General features: G+C 43.1%; 1 protein-coding gene across 3 annotated transcripts in view; it reads left to right on the top strand.

Annotated features, from left to right (window-relative positions):
- The window catches only part of OSBPL10 (oxysterol binding protein like 10), a 99,498-nt gene extending 82,924 nt beyond the window's left edge, over positions 1-16,574 (top strand). For all 3 annotated transcript variants that reach the window (XM_077304577.1, XM_077304578.1, XM_077304576.1), the window contains 5 exons: positions 1,201-1,684; positions 7,221-7,407; positions 8,289-8,471; positions 10,547-10,700; positions 13,359-16,574. In XM_077304577.1, the coding sequence (XP_077160692.1) occupies positions 1,201-1,684; positions 7,221-7,407; positions 8,289-8,471; positions 10,547-10,700; positions 13,359-13,403 (1,053 nt within the window). In that variant the 3' untranslated portion in view covers positions 13,404-16,574. The remainder of the gene's footprint in view (positions 1-1,200; positions 1,685-7,220; positions 7,408-8,288; positions 8,472-10,546; positions 10,701-13,358) is intronic.
- The last annotated feature ends 366 nt before the right edge of the window (positions 16,575-16,940 follow it).

The following is a 16,940-nucleotide window of genomic DNA, read 5'->3' as shown; positions in this document are numbered from 1 at the left end:
TGACAAGTTTATTGTGGTTTGGAGAGAAGGAGTGGAAGGCGTGAAAACTAGTTGTAAGAGGAGGAGCTTGTTTAATAAGTGAAACACAGAAGATATTTAGTGTGCCATCCTATAAATGAATGATAATAATCTCTGATATTGTCCAGAGTGGATTGATCAGGGAAAGAGAGGTCCTTTGCACGCAGATGGTTGATGAGCCAAGTTTTGGCAGTAACTAGTAGTTATCACCATAAATGAGGGGCACCTGCCCCTGGGCATATCTGCGAACACTGTAGTCCATGTTGGCGGAGTTTAAATATGCAAAGGAATGAAGCATTGTCTGCTTAATCAATAAATAGCTTCATTGAGAATTGAAACTGAAGTTGTGTCTTGACAGTCTAACTTCTGTGCTTTTTTATCTGAAAGCAAACTGGGAAGAAATGTGCTCAAGAACAGCCATCTCCAATTGAGCCAATCAGGAAGAGATTGTTTGAAAAATACCAGCATGTTCCTATCTAAATATGTTAACTACACATCTCCTCCAATGCCCCTGCAAGATATTCTTCATAAGATATTCTTGTTAAATCATTCATGCTACAGATCTTTCATATTCCAACATTCCAAATCTAGAGGGAACGTGGATTAGTGCAATCTTTCAACCTTTGCAATCTTGGAAATAGTTTTTTTTCCCTTTTCACACGAGTCAAACCGTTGGCAGTGTTTTTGGCCACTCCTTTATTATATCGTGATAGAGCTGCTGGGACCCACTTGACATCTTCTCGGCTGCTGGCCAGCTTTGTGACATGCGTTGAGTTGGCAGCCGGCTAGCAGAACTCGGCAAACTCGATTCAAACGGCTGTGGCATATTCTGCAAACAATGAATACTGTCCTTGAGCAAGCGGCCCACATTCGCTCAGCAGAGAGAGAGAAAAAGAGAGACACATAATGAACAAGCCTGTGCAGTTTGAACAGCTTGACCTTGTTACTTGTCGGCCCATTGAGGACTAGGGTGAAATATAGAACTGCTTGGCTAGTGGACCAAGGCTTTTATTGGTTGATTCATACTCTAAATCTGGAGTAGGTGCTTTTGGCTAGTAGGAGAAAGAAGGCTGGTTTTGGCTTAGTCAGTTCTGCAGTTGCCTTGAGAGAGTGTGTGTGTGTGTGTGTGTGTTTGTCTGATGCACGTGGAAACTGGCATTTGCCTTTTTGTTTTCCATACAGGTGGTCCTTCCAACGTTTATTTTGGAGAAGAGGTCCCTGTTGGAGATGTATGCAAACTTCCTGGCCCACCCAGACCTGTTTTTGTCGATTGCAGCAGGGACCACACCTGAGGACAGAATCATTAACTTTGTGGAGTATTACCTAACGGCCTTTCACGAAGGTCGCAAAGGAGCTGTTGCCAAGAAGCCCTACAACCCAATCATAGGAGAAACTTTTCATTGCTCTTGGGATGTGCCTAAAGACAAAGTGAAACAATCCAAAACTAACAGTGCCTCACCAGCTCCCAAGGACCAGGTCAAAGGGGATGGCCAGGATCCATCTGCGTGCTACAAGCTGAGGTTTGTAGCTGAACAAGTATCCCATCACCCACCAGTATCTTGCTTTTACTGCGAGTGCAAGGAGAAGAAGGTGTGTGCGAATGTTCATGTCTGGACCAAAAGCAAGTTCATGGGGATGTCTATAGGTGTTTCTATGGTAGGTGAAGGTAAGACACACCACCAAAAATATTACACTTCATAGCATGCTTGCCCAGCAGAAGTTAAGAGAGCTTTGCAGATAAGTACCCCTCCTAATTTTTACCACCAGCCTACCAAACGAGGAATCTGCTTCTCTACTTATAGGTACTAAAACAAAATGGAAATGTCTTTGTCTAAGAGAGAGCGAGAGAGAGATTTGTTTTGTTAAACATCTATGCATATCAACAGTAAAGGGAAAAATGTACTTCTATTTTCTAAACAATGAGATTCAGTTACTGTTGGTTTAGAGTGGGTTGTGTAGATTCATTCTGCTGGTTTTAATCTTAATTTCAATGATACGCTTTATACATATATAAACATATGTATAAAAATAAACCATATTAATATACCTGCATATATTAATCTCTTTATATCCCTTGTATTTCATCCCTTTAATATAGAATGACATTTCATGCTAGATTCAAAATTATGCAAATAAATGGCTGTTTTGACTAAATGCTTAATAAATGCTAATATGGTGCAGTTTATATTAGAAGAGCTGGGTTTTTTGCATCCCGCCTTTTTACTACCTGGAGGAGCCTTAAAGCGGCTTACAATTGCCTACCCTTCCTTTCCCCACCACAGGCAACCTGGTTTTATTTGTGTGTGCTTGGTTCTTTCTTTGTTTTGTTTAGGGCCTATTTTTTTGAACTGAACGCTCAAATTAAAATTACCTCCACGATCAAGAGGGGTGCAAAACACAGTGACATGGTTCAGATAAAATGCCGAATTGTGGTTTGTTGCTACGAGAGCAATCCTGGGAGATTCTTCCTTCCATGTAGCTGGTTAATTAGAGATTTCTGGTTCGGGGTCAGCCAAACTTCATTATGTCCATGCTTGCAAAAGGCCATTTGCCATTTCCCTGAAAAAGCGGACCCCAAATAAAAAAAAACATTGTTTTGCAATCAAACCTGGAAGTCTCCAGTTAATGTAGGGGCAGTGCATGAACCTGAGGATGTCTTGGCCTCATTCATGTACCAGCAACCCATGGTTTACAAATTGTCTGACCAAATGCAATTGGGTCAGACCAGATAGCTCTGAGAGAACAGTGTCCTAAAGTCACCTAGAAATAGGCTTTATAGACCCGTGACCTCTTATTTTGTTTTTTTAGAAAGATAATCTTAGCTTTTCATAGAAAATCTATCTATTCCAGTACATATTTCTGGTAAGGCCTTGGAGGAGGAGCTGGTCTCATGACTTAAATGCCACTCAGCACTTAACAGCCACTCATGGCAGCTGTCCCGCCCGAGTGCCTCCTCCTCCAATCAGCTGGCTTGTCTGTCCAGCGGCCAACCAATCTGCTCTGTGGTCTTCCCTGACAATCCTGACACTTGGAGTCCAGTGGCACCTTTAAGACTGACAAAGTTTAAATCTGGGTATAAGCTTTTGTGTGCATCCATGCTTCTTTGGATACATTGCAACATGGCCGCTTCACCTGTTACATGAGAGTGAGATCTCTGCCACTACCCTTGCAGAAAAGAACAACGCAGGCAGTCATCTTTTGGCCAGTGTTGGCATTTCCCGCCAAGTCCCTAGGATCTATTGCAGGGGTAGTCAAACTGCGGCCCTCCAGATGTCCATGGACTACAATTCCCATGAGCCCCTGCCAGCGAATGCTGGCAGGGGCTCATGGGAATTGTAGTCCATGGACATCTGGAGGCTGCAGTTTGACTACCCCTGATCTGTTGGATACAGTATTACTTCCCTTTGAGCCAAGTGTGGACATGCGGAGCATCTAGGTACTAATCGGATCAATAATTGTTCCTGTTGTATGGCTGTTAAGAGTAAGTTGCATCTCAGTGCCATCTTACACGTACGCTTCGTCACTCTGTTTCCCTTTGCAGGATTATAAATATATTTATTATATATGGCTTTGCAGCTGGGAGGGAATGTAGGGGTATTTCCCCTTATCAGAGCTTTTACCAGGTACCTTCTCTGCTTTCTAGTTTGTTCCCTGCCCCGCCTAACACATGGCCACAGAACCAGGTAGGCATCCTGGGTCCAGAACTCCAGAAAGAATCTCCAAGCCATGCATAAATCAGGAAAAGTTGTAAAAGAGGAAACAGTTTCTAGGGAGTGTGGGGTTTTTGTATAAAATTGCTTACAAAATACCAGTTAGAGACCCGCCAGTACAAATTTAGAATTATTGCATCAAAGCATACCATTAACTCTGTCTAATGACATGCAATACATAAACATGTCCCAGAGCAGCCAGCTATTCCATTCCATTTAATTACTTAATAAAATATTCGCACTATAATCTCATGTCTGACAGGAGACAGCCTTCCTCTGGGATTTGTTGTTCCAGTACATAATGAATATGAACCATTTTGCCACAAGGTAACTGAGCCATTGGACCTTGTAGAATGTGTCATCATCCCTCCATAATCTCCCTCATTCGCTATCGGCGGTTCCCCCTCCCATCTTGCTGCTATGCAAAGCTTAGCTGTTATTAGCAAAATGAAAATCATTCCGAGGACTCTTCCGTTCTCCCTTCCCAGTCACGCAGCAGTACTTCATTAGGATTAGCTGATAACATGTCATAGCATGAATCTCCTTAATAATCATTTGCCAAATCCTCCTTATTTGTAGACAGTTCACAGCAGAGGACACACATTTTTTGCTCAGGGGGGAAATGGTCAAAAGTGCCCATTGACATTTTTGGAGTCCATATTATAGTAGTTGTCTATGTGAACAAATAATGAATTACAGTGTTGTCTGTATCAGTGGTTCTCAACCTGGGGGTCGATCGACCCTTCCAGGGGGGTTGCTGAGGCTGCCACTGCCTCCATGACCCAAAATGGAAGGTTGAGAACGGCTGGTTGACCTGCTTCCGTGGGGGCGGCCTTGGCAACCCAAAGGGGGTCATAGGGTTCTGTGCGTTCTGGGGATCGTGGAAGGCTGAGGCGGCCAGAGCCATGGTGTGGAGAGGTGCCGGTGGTGTGCCAGCCAGTGCCCGCATGCAGCCGCACCAATGCCGCACCTCCCTACCCCTCCACGCTACAGTGCTGGCCGCTTCGGCCTTCCATGATCGCCAGCATGCCAGAGCATGCAACCTTACGACCCCCTTTGGGTCACTGCCACTGCCACAGGAGTCGCAGCGGCAGGAAGGTTGAGAACTGCTGGTCTGTATGGACCAGCCTCAGAGTCTTTCTTGCCTGTGCTGCCAGCTGAAATATTTAAGAGGAGGTGGCAGGAACTGAACATGGGACCTTCTGGATGCAAAACATGTGCTTTAGTGCTGGGCGATGGGAGCTTTCCAGCAGCAAGTGTGTCCTGCTGTTGCTGTCAAGGTACAGTCAGTTTTCCCTGTTGTTGTTGTCTTTAGTTCAAGCCCTGTTTAGAATATTTTTTAAATTCTCTTACCACACCCAGAATTTGGTAACAAGAAGCTTTAGAGGTCAGTAATAATTTAAATGTGATGGTAAATCAGATGTTCTTTGTGATGAGAGAATGCCTGATAGTTTCATCCTTGCCCAGAAAATGGGTTCAGATGTTCAGGAGAACTATAAGCATTTTTATGGTAGACATTTTTAGAGTCCTTGTGAGGTCCCTACGAAGATCACATTAGCTGGAGAGTGGCCTTGAAGCTATACTGCTCTTCCCTTTCTGTGAAAGCATGAAAGAAGTCTTGGTGATTGTGATGGTGATAGAAAGTGTCGCCAAATCACAGCTGACCCCCCCCCCCGGTGACCCCCCTCTTGGTGGGGGTTTCAAGACAGAAGATGTTCAGAGGTGGCTTGCCATTGCGTGCCTGCTATTCTTTGGAGATCTCCCATTCAAATATTAGCTAGGGGAGACCTTGCTTTGCTTCTAGAATCTGGGCTATCTAGGGCAAGGTGAAAGAAGTCCTACCTATGGAGTAATTGAATGCTCCTTCGCATAGCTCATCATTGGCCAGGATAAAGAACTCCCAGGGTTTGAATGGCCATGAACTGTTGACTGACATGAATCAAACAGTTTTTGAAACAGGCAAGTTGATCCTGGCAAACTAGATAAGATGGGTGGGGAAGGACCCATGAAACCATTTAACAGTTGAAGGTAATAATGAGAAGGTGGACTTGCTTTACAAAATGCAAATCCTCCGAGCCCAGCCCTGATTAGTTTAACTCTTGGGATGGAGAGAGATGAGGGAGAAGGAAGGCAAGGATTTTCTCTTATGTTCTCCCCTAATGTAGAAGGCATTACAGTAATCCAGTGGAGGAGAGGTTGCAAAACATAATCAGTGTGACCAGATAGTCTAAGGGCAAGAAAGGAGACAGCTGGCCAAGTAAACGCAGCTGATAGAAGGCAATCTGGGCCACTGCACCAAACCTACTTTTGAAACAATAAGGCTGGGTCGATGGTCATTTTTGAAAGCATACTAATTTTCCTATACAGCTTATATGCATGTCTTGCACTGCTGTTCAGTGTACCAGTATCCAGCTTGCTGGGGGGTAAACAGTAATGACTGGGGAAGGCACTGGCAAACCACCCTGTATTGAGTCTGCCAAGAAAACGCTAGAGGGCATCACCCCAAGGATCAGACATAACTCGCTGCTTGCACAGGGGATACCTTTACCCTTTACCTTTATGCCTAACAATTCACTCTTTTAACCCAGGGAGTGATAATATCTTCTTTCTGTGAAAGTTGATTCAGTGAGAGCTTCAGAACTGTATCTGAATGGGTTGCCTATTTTATGTTTTATGTAACAAATGCAATCTCAAATGCAATCTCAAATTCTTAATCTGTGACTCTCATGTGATGTTAGGATTCCATCACAAGGTGGTGCGTATCATTGTGGGTGCAGTTTTGCAGATGCTTGTTCTGAAAATGAATGTAGCTGCTCTGTGTTGTGGTCATGTGATTGAACCTTGCAGTATTAAGAACCATGTGATTTAAAACAGTTGTTCAAAGATTCTCTTCTCCTGGAAACGAAGGAAAGCTGCTGACCATTTCTGATCCATTTGTGGTAGACAACCCAAATGAAGTTGTAATTATGACTTCTTTGGCTTTCTAATCAGCTGTAATTGTATAGGTCTAATCAACTGTGACTTAATACAGGAGTAGTCAACCTGTGGTCCTCCAGATGTTCATGGACTACAATTCCCATGAGCCCCTGCCAGCATTTGCTGGCAGGGGCTCATGGGAATTGTAGTCCATGAGCATCTGGAGGAACTGACTACCCCTGACTTAATAGGTACCCTAGCTACTATGTGTTTTAATTACTATGACCTACTGAAAGTTTGTTGCTCAGGGGAACTGTTAATATACCATTCAGTCTGGTCTGTGTTCATGTGTTGGGCCTTTTCTTGGCCCATATAAACAGCATCCGTGAGATAGATCTGCAGTGGGTGAGGGGGGGGGGGTAAAATGGGAAGCATCAATTTAATACCCCTGAATGAATTGGCTCAGTCCTTCGCATTTGAATTGTGCTCACCCTTTGCTTTGGCATTCTTACAATGGGATGATGATTGTTTTGTCAGCATTTTGCTTTTCTGCTTCTTTCCCCCTCCTCTCCGTAGGTGTTCTCTATCTACTGGAACATGGGGAAGAATACATATTCACGCTGCCTAGTGCCTATGCACGCTCTATACTTACCATTCCTTGGGTGGAGCTTGGAGGTAAAGTCAACATTCATTGTGCCAAGAGTGGCTACTCGGCTACCGTCACATTCCACACCAAGCCTTTCTATGGAGGAAAAGTACACAGGTACTTCTGCTTGCATTTTAATTCGCTTTGTTAATGTATGGAGGCGAGACACCTTTTTAGTTCTGTGCCTGATAATTATTTGTTCTATGCATTAGAGCAGGGGTAGTCAAACTGCGGCCCTCCAGATGTCCATGGACTACAATTCCCAGGAGCCCCCTGCCAGCGAATGCTGGCAAGGGGCTCCTGGGAATTGTAGTCCATGGACATCTGGAGGGCCGCAGTTTGACTACCCCTGCATTAGAGTGATAGAGCGTCTTGGGTGGACATGGTCTTACTTGCCTTCGTGACTGACATTTTAGTTTCATAAATCAGGAGGAAGAGAAACAGCTTTGTCAAAAAGTATTGTGAAAGTGAAACAAGACAGGTCCAAGCCCACTGTGGTTATTCATCAGCCGTATTGGCTCAGTGTGGTGTATCTAAAATCATAATTTGGGGCACAAAAAACTTGAAAGTTCTCTTGTATAATCATTGAAACAATAGGGAGCTGTATAAGTTCAATGTGGTTTCAGTAGAGCACGCTGAACAACTTCCTGGGCAAATTATGCCTGTTTAAATATTTACATGCTAGATATTAATGTGTCTTTCATGGAGGGCTCCTTTTGTTGTTTTAGTTTATTTTTTTTTAATATGTTTAGATGACGGCAGTATAGGAGAAAACAAATCTAGTTAATTAGAATGTTCTGAACACAGTACCATGGATGCTTCCCATCTCAGAAGCATATCTAATTTTTTTTAAAGAAAGACACTCTCTTGCATCAAAACCAAATTCTAAATTGGCCTTTTGCCCTTGAGTTTAATTGTGGTAGAAACATTTACATTGTTTGAAAGTTACTCCTTGTACCAACAGTCTATGTTAACACTTCTGTGGTCATTTGAATAAGGGTCACGGCAGAGGTGAAGCATAATCCCACCAATACCATCGTATGTAAGGCACAAGGGGAATGGAATGGCACGCTAGAATTTACATACAGCAATGGAGAAACCAAAATAATCGACACCGCTAAGCTACCCGTTATCCGCAAGAAGATTAGACCGGTGGCAAAACAAGGTCCGTTTGAATCGAGGTGAGGATGTGTTTTGTTTTGGGGAAAATAACAACCTCCAGCAGGGTCAGGAGGGCCCTGCCTCCTCACTAATCAAGGCTGGCTGCTGAGGGGCATTTCAAAAGCAGTTTAGTATAGGATGCAGAGCTGCTGTTCACTTTGGAAACACATTTGGTTGGGTGCATGCAACCCTCAAGTAGCCCTTGGAACCATGACCATTAGCTGCAATCCAAAGAGCTGCATTAGGGATGCCTAAGTGATTTGCCTACTGGACTTTTTAATTACAAATAAGGAAAGATGTAATTCTGACAGCTTCAAGCCAACTATACTTTATCAATACTCAGTGCTCAGAGTAAAATAATCCTAAAATCACAGTGTAGGCAGGAGCATTGCACCAGGATGTCTGCTCAGCTAGGGATGAGCACAAATTTCAGCACAAACTTGGCCCAGTTTGGAGCCCCCAAACCTATGTTGGGGGAAGAGACTGTCCCTGAACTTTTAGCAGACTTTTGTCCAGGTTGGCTGTTGAGGCCATATTACACCGAACAGCTCAGTAGTGCAGGTTCCTTAGCTGACCTAGGTTTTAAATGACTGTGAGCCATTTCATCAGTTGGTTTCACTTCCCCGATGCTTGGCAAAAGATCTGCCGATCAGCTGTTATGTTTAAACTATTGTGAGCCATGACACCTGTCTGTTTCACTCCCACACACCTCAAAGCAGGGGGAACTGAAATGGATGACGGCTCTTTAACCCTTCCTAGGCAACCCCCCCCTGCTAAGACAAGGTCCAGCCGGGAGAAAGGGGGAATCTGAACTGCCTGGTTTGATTCAGGGCATTATTGGCTTGGCTCGGGGCTGCCCCAAACTAGAATTTTTAGGCTTGTGCCCATCCCTGCTCAGAAGCCATCTTGGTCTCCCTCCTCATTATAGTCTTGCCATATTATAGTCTGTTTTAGAAGTCTCTTTCCAGAGCAGCTATGAGTGGGACACTCATTGAAAAGCACAAGCTCTGAATCCCTTTGGGTGCCTGGAACTTGGAGGGTAATTCTTTGATCTTCACTACCATCTTAGAACTGGTGGCATAAGATAAGCAATTTCTGGTTACTGCTGGTGTAAAGCTTCACAGAGCAGATCTGCTCAGACACTGAGAAATTACTTTTCTGTCATGCAGAGCTGGTTTTATTTTTATTGTAAACAAGTATTGAACCTTTCTAATCTTAAAGCCTAGACCAAGAAAACAAGAGAAAAAGGTACAAAGGGAATTCTAAGACCACAAAATCATGTCAGAATATCTGAGGAGGTTGTACTTGCTGCTATCCACTGAGAGGTCTTAACAGCACACAATCACTATTCAAATAGCTAACAGTCACTCAGTGCAAACTCCCCCCCCCCTTTTTTTTTACTGTGTACATGATTCCTGTAATAATAAATTTATTAACAGTAAGAGCAAATCCTGGAATGTTCAGCGTCAATGCTTAACTGAAATGAGAAAATCTGAATTGTCAGAGGCTTCTTCTTCAACGAGTTCCCAAATTAAAGCACTTTCATTTGAGTCCATTAGCACAGCCCTTCTCAACTTTTTTACCATTGAGACACTCCTGAAACATTCTCCAGACTTTGAGAAACCCCAGAAGTGGTGCAGTCGTGCAGAATATGGTTGGGAAGTATAGCTGTGGACACGCTACCCGGGTGGGGTCCCTGTCCTTCCCACCCCCTCCAGGCCCTTCATGGGCCATTTTGGGATGGGGGGATGGTTAATTTTATATATATAAAATTAACTCCCACCCATTTGGGAAACCCTTCCTGGGCCATTTCATGAAAACCTGGTTGAGAAAGCCTGCATTAGCTCTTTAGAGACCAACAAGATTTTAGGTTTACTTTGGAGAGTCCAAGTTCCCTTCATCAGACCCAAGCAGGAATGGACATCTAAGTCTTTATATACCAGTCAGAAGGTGGGAGGGATGTTGTGAAGAAAGAACTCTGGATGCAGAGATCACTAGCTCTTTTGGAGGGTGTTTTTGGTCCCAGCTGGTGAAGCTGAATCTCATTTGCTGCTCTGAATGTGTTCTTATTGTATGGCTTGCTCTGCTATCCTAGGCACCTTTGGCAACAAGTCACCATCGCCCTGAAAGAAGGCAACATTGTTCTAGCGACGGACCACAAGCACCTCCTTGAAGAGAGGCAGAGAACAGAAGAGAGACAGCGGGAAGTTAGCAATACACCGTGGAAACCAAAATATTTTATCAAAGAGGTAAGGGGAATGGCAAGGAGGGTCAGGCAGCCAACAGCAGATCCTTCTTTTCCTTTGGGATGGCTACTCACTGTGATATCTGTAGGGATCCCTCTGATGTCTGTCTTAGAAGTCTTTTGGGGACTTGGAGCCACTTACAGTGCTTTGCTTGTTTTCTAGTCCAGGGGTAGTCAACCTGTGGTCCTCCAGATGTCCATGGACTATAATTCCCATGAGCCCCTGCCAGCAATGCTGGTAGGGGCTCATGGGAATTGTAGTCCATGGACATCTGGAGGACCACAGGTTGACTACCCCTGCCATTTCTCCCCTTTTACCAAATTGAGAATGACATTACTATTTATTGATTTAATCTATATACTGCCCCTCATTATGACGTCTCGGGGCAGTGCTCAATTAGTAACATGCTTCTTTAAAAAGTGCCTTGATGCTGGTCTTGTATGTATAATGGACAGGGCTCCTTCTGATGAAGATAAGGAAGTATTGTAGCTAAGGATATTTTCGTGGAAAGACCCACGGAATCAGTACATCAGTAAACCCAGAGATTAGAGCCACGAACAGACGAGACAGATCCTTCTACAAACCTAAAACAACAAAACAAAAACCCCACCCCAGATTTGCAGAAGAATTTGACATCTCTTAAAAAGCATTTGGGGATTAACCCCCCCCCCAAACAAAAATAGAAGCACTACATGTTGCTTTAAGAAACAAATAGCCTCCATGGACATAGACAGGCAACAACATTGTATTATCAGCCATAAAGACTTGAATTATCTCTGCAGGGGAGTGAGCAGGGCCCATTAAAGGGCTATTTTGGCTTTTGAGGAAGGACTTATTGGGGCTGGGCCCAGCAGCTAGTGACTGGGTACCATCTGACTAGCATGAGGATTCCCCAAGGCCTGTTCAACAGCAGCCACCGATTAAAAAAAACAGTGCAGTATTCAGATTAGGTTTTGGGAGACTAAAATTTTCCTCAGTAGAAAATGCAAGGAGGAGGGACGAGGGGAAATCTGAAGACAAGGCACAGCTGGCTGGTGAAGGGGAAGAAAAAGAAGCAGGGATAGGAGGGGGCCTGCGGGGGCTTTTGGGGATAGGAAAGTGTAGTGGGAGGCGGGGAAAATGAGGTCTTCCTGCAAGTCCTTTTGAGTCCCCCACTTATTTTGCAAACATCTTTGAACTATAGTTTGTTGTGTGTGTGTGTTTTCAGATACACTGGTTGCCTAGAAATTGGGTTGATGGGAGAATTGTCCTGGTTAGCTGCAACACATGAAAACTTTAGTTCATTGTTTTCTTTGCACTTAGCATGTTTAGAGGAGAAGAGTGTGGGTCACAGTGACTAAGCTCTGGGGATTCCATTGTTTTGAGTATAGTAATAACTTGCGGACTTGCAAGCTGAGTTAAAACAATGGAATCCCCAGGACTTAACAGGGGTATTGGTTTCTTATCTCACTACATACGCTAACCTCATTTAGCCCTCACACCTGCATTTTGACATTTGTTTCCTTCACTGTGTTTCCCCGCTGGAATTAGATCCAGACAAACGGTGACCTTATGGACTAGACTTGTTATTCCTGTTTGGTTCTTGAACCTGTTTGGTCCTAGGCATCTTCATCATGCTGTACACTCATTTAATGCTCCCTCTATTGACTATATGCCAGTTTGCTGCCATTCCCATGTCTTACCAAATGTGTAATTCTAGTCTTAGCTGTATTTATTGCTCAGTTACTTATGCATGTTGATTCTGATTAGCCCTTCTTGGTAACTACCTCACCCCCATGTGTAACATTTAAGGAAATCTGTTTCAGTGTATCTGAATGAGTTCTCGCTTATATCCGGAGTTGAAGTTTGTTGCTCTTGGAGTTGCCATTTAATGCAAACTTTGTTCTCACATCTGTCTGTTAACTGTTGTATTTGTATGGTAACTTCTTGCCATTTACAAATCTTACCGACCTCCCTAATACTGCCTCAGCTTTCATTGCCCAGTTCCTTAGGCTTACATCACGAATAAAACTTGTTTGGTCTCAAACTTTGTTCTATTTCTTCAGACCAGCACAAGCATAACTATAGTAATGCAAAGGAGTAACCTCAAGGGGGCAAAATGCAGTCACTGTGCACTTGAAGCAGCCGCTTCTATAGCAGATGCCTCATTCGAAGACCCAAGCTTTTGAGACGTTTTTCTTCTCAGCAGACTCCAGTCTTGAGGAGGCTCACCACTGGTCCGAGTACCTCCTGCCTGTCCACTGTTCTCTCGCTCTCACATAATGGTTACAACCATTAGTTATTATTGTAAAGTTATTCACATGTTTATAGATTGTTTTAAGTATTGTCGTTTGTTCTTATTTAAACCACCCTGAGCCCCTGGGGAGGGCGGTATATAAATATAATAAATATAATAAATATAATAAATATAATAAATATAATAAATATAATAAATATAATAAATATAATAAATATAATAAATATAATAAATATAATAAATATAATAAATATAATAAATATAATAAATATAATAAATATAATAAATATAATAAATATAATAAATAAATTGCTGCTGTGAATCATGGCAATTTTATGCAAGCTTGTAGAAGACTTTTGTGTGATTAGCAAACGGCATTGTGATAAAGTGAGATTTATTTGCAAAATTTCTCTGATTCTTCACAGGGTGATGGATGGCTCTACTTTGATCCCCTCTGGAAGACCCATTGATACCACCTGGTCTCATGAGAAGCCTGTTTCCTAGAGGCATTAAACAGATGCACTATTTACATTTCAGGTGTGATTAAGTCTTGCTATAAATTAAAAGCTGTGTACTGTGAATAATACAATTCTGAACAGCTAATACTCAAGTTTACTGAGAAACCATTTTGTGTGCGTCTATAGACTTGCACACTTACTGTGTATTCTGTAAAAGCCTATTTTACACACATGTGCGCGGACGCACTCCTACATACATAAAGGATCTGATCTTTTGCATTGAAGTGTATCATGTTGCTTGCAAGGTCAGGTCTTGCTTTGGGAATTAGTTTAAGGACTGACGTTTTCTATTTTTCACATTGCCAAAAATGTTTCTGCACTTAATACCACTTGACACTGATGGCCGTTTCATGGTCAAGCCAGTGACTTAAATTACTTTCTTTGTTTGACACAAGAATGAGGATTCTCCTGCGGAATGTGTGTAAGAGCATGTTTGTCTTTGTGACTCACTCTCAAGCAATTGTTTCCTGGCACCTCGGAGAAGGTGAGACTATCTTAAGCAGCCCAAGCCCCATCCACTGTATCCTGTTCTTTCCAAGGCAGGTTTTGCAAACTTGTCACTCATTTGATCCTTGGGCATCAGGATCTCTGGATGGTGCCAGAGACCTCTAAGTACTGTGCTTCACAAACCATTAATTATCTCCTTTTGAGCACAAAGTCGATCCCTCTTACTTCTCTGTTGCTTTTGGCAATGCTAACTGGTTAGATACTTTTGCATTTAGAGAGAGCATATGGCCATCGGCCTGATTTAGCTGTTGTGACAGTCCTTGATGGCAAAAGGGCTTTCAAAAGGGAGAATCTGGCACCATACCTAGTTCCCCCCACTCTAAAGTATTGTGACCCCTGTGGAGGAGTGAAGGAATTCAGAGCTGTCTTTTCTCCTTTTTGTGTGTGGAATAATTACATGGACCTCAGGTATTCTAAATTTACCTGGTGAAAGTTAAGATTGGAAGGGATTAAATTTAGTTTCTTGTCCTAGTCACTGACCTTGTAGAGTAGTCCCAGTTGACAGAACAGGCAGAATTCTATGCACAGCAGCTTTGTATGTGCAGTTTGTCCCGTCCAGCTAAGGAGGTGTATGCTGAAGATTAGCTCCATTGGGCCAATTGGGGATCCATGTGTATTCCTTACTTGTGTATTCCACAAAGTCCATGCTAGCTTATCTGGCTTCAATAATGGTGATTCTGTATGGAGTTTGGAATTCGGGAATTCATGGGCAGGACCAACAAGTACAAGGATCGCTATTAAGAGACGACTACAGAAGCCATTTTCCAGTAGGGAGAAGAGGACACATGAATCCATCAGGAGATGGAAAGTATATGAAGGTAACTGAGTAGAGCTTGGTTGTGCTTAGGGTTGGGCACTTTGGTGTCCGAAGAGGCCGTTCGTGCCTGAAACAGCCAGCGCGGGGGGGGGGGAGGCGCCGGTGCCTTCCTCCCCCCCCCCAGTGCGGCTGGCTGCTTCGGGCGTGAACGGCCACTTTGGACGCCGAATTACCCAACCCTAGTTGCGCTTCCATTGTGGCATTACTTCTGCCGCTGACTCTTAAAGGCAAAATAGGCTGGATTTAAATTAATGTGTTTCTGTAGAATGTTCTCTGCTCAGTCCTTAAATTATTTTTATGACTTCCCTTTAAAAAAATTCTATTTGTTAGTCCTGCAAACTGACCGTTACATTGTACTGATTATTTTTGTGCCTTTTGTTAAATCCCAGCTATTCACGTGTTGTATATAAACAGGGGAAAAAAATTAGTTAGGTACACCGGGTAAAGGTAAGCTTTTTCTAAAAAAGTATTTTCTGCTAAGGAGGCAGTTGAAAACTACATGTATCTCTTATAAACGAATGTATCACACCATGTTACTTTTTGAGCTATCCTTTCATTATCTGCTTTTCCTTGGAAGGGCATCACAGTTGCCTCGAGATGAATCCCGTTCTTGAGCCGGCTGTATTGTACACTTGTCTTCGCATCTGAAAGCCATTGTATTTACAAGAGAGTTTTTCTTACAATGTGTTTAACCTCTTTTCAAGGAAATAAAACGTGTGCAACCTCAGATGTATAGAAATCTTGTTTTGAAAGGAAAGCCATAGAGCCTAGGCTTCTCTTGCTTGGTTTCTAAAAGGCAGTCCACCTGTATTTACAGGCTCCAGTACTACCAGCAAAACCTCACTGGCCCAGCTCGAGGGTCTGGGAAATCACAGCAAATATCCTCATTTAACTTCCTCAGTACCCTGCTTTGATCATTTACCAAAGAACCAGTTACATTTCTCTGGAATGATTTTTTGTGTGTGTGTTTGGGCTGGAGTCCTAGACTTTCCCCCCTCAGATATGGAACTTTAGCTGTTCACAGATGAGAGCTTCTAGAGGCCAAAGAAAAGATCTGGAGATCTACTTAAATGAAAATTGAGTGGATTTGGATTTGGGGCTCTGGTGCTGGATGATCCGGTATTTCCCACTCTCCTCTTGCTGTGTTTCCCAAGAAGGAATCACCCTCTGGGATTGTATTAGGCAGGGGTGAGAATTGTCCAGTGCGTCATGTCTTGTTTCCTGCATCATCGCTGCACTGCATGGCTCTGGTTGCTTGCACTGAAATGTAAGGTACACCACATTGTTTGCAGATTCAACCTTTGCCTTGTTAGTTAACACTACTTTTATTAACACCTGATTCCACAGGTAAAATCTGCCAGGATTTCTAAGACAAACAGGCACAGGGTAATGCTGATCAAGGGGGAAACCCACCTTGCATGCAAACCAGGAGAATCATTTATTTCCTTTCCCATTTAAACATTACTCCATGCATTTTGCCACTGAGACATGATGTCGGGGGTATAAAGAAGCAACATGCCTTATTTGTCGGTTTTATGTTTGTCTCACACCTGCAACCGAATACTTGGCGTGTACACTTTGAACTGTAATGTAAATTTTGATGTACTTCCAGTTAACCTTTGTGCACAGCTGTAGGACCTATGCAAAAACTTTTTCTTACATAGAACTGTTCAAAAAGTTTATACTTATTTGTTAAAAAAATCAAATTATCTGGCAGTCACTTCTGATTAGCCTTCCTTTCATAATTTGTGAATTGAAATCAAAAATGGGAGACACTCAATAAATTTTATTGGAATGGATTGGTGGTGGTGCCCTGTTGTCTGTTTCGCACAGCTGTTCTAGGTCCCTAATGCCTTCTGCCGTCCAACAGTCGATTTCACTTACATTAATATTCAACCCTTGCTTCAACAGGCCTCCTGCTGCATTTGAGGGGCTGCTTGTCAGTCATCATGTCACGTAAACCTTGATGGGTAGGAGCAGATGCAGGCGTGCCATGATTTGAGAATTCAGAACATGCTTTGTCCCAGTTTGTCAGTAAATGAAACAGCACACAAAAGGTCAGTTCAAATACAATAGGAACTTCCTTAGCTGCCACTTGATTATCTAGAGTAGTGGTCCCCAACCTTTTTCAGGCTGGGGACCGGTGGCAGCAAGGAGGGCGATTG

This window comes from Paroedura picta, chromosome 11, assembly GCF_049243985.1.
Source record: "Paroedura picta isolate Pp20150507F chromosome 11, Ppicta_v3.0, whole genome shotgun sequence".
NCBI classification, from domain to species: Eukaryota; Metazoa; Chordata; class Lepidosauria; order Squamata; family Gekkonidae; genus Paroedura; species Paroedura picta.
Note: the sequence above shows the minus strand (reverse complement) of the source record. Positions and strands in the feature narration are given on the sequence as shown.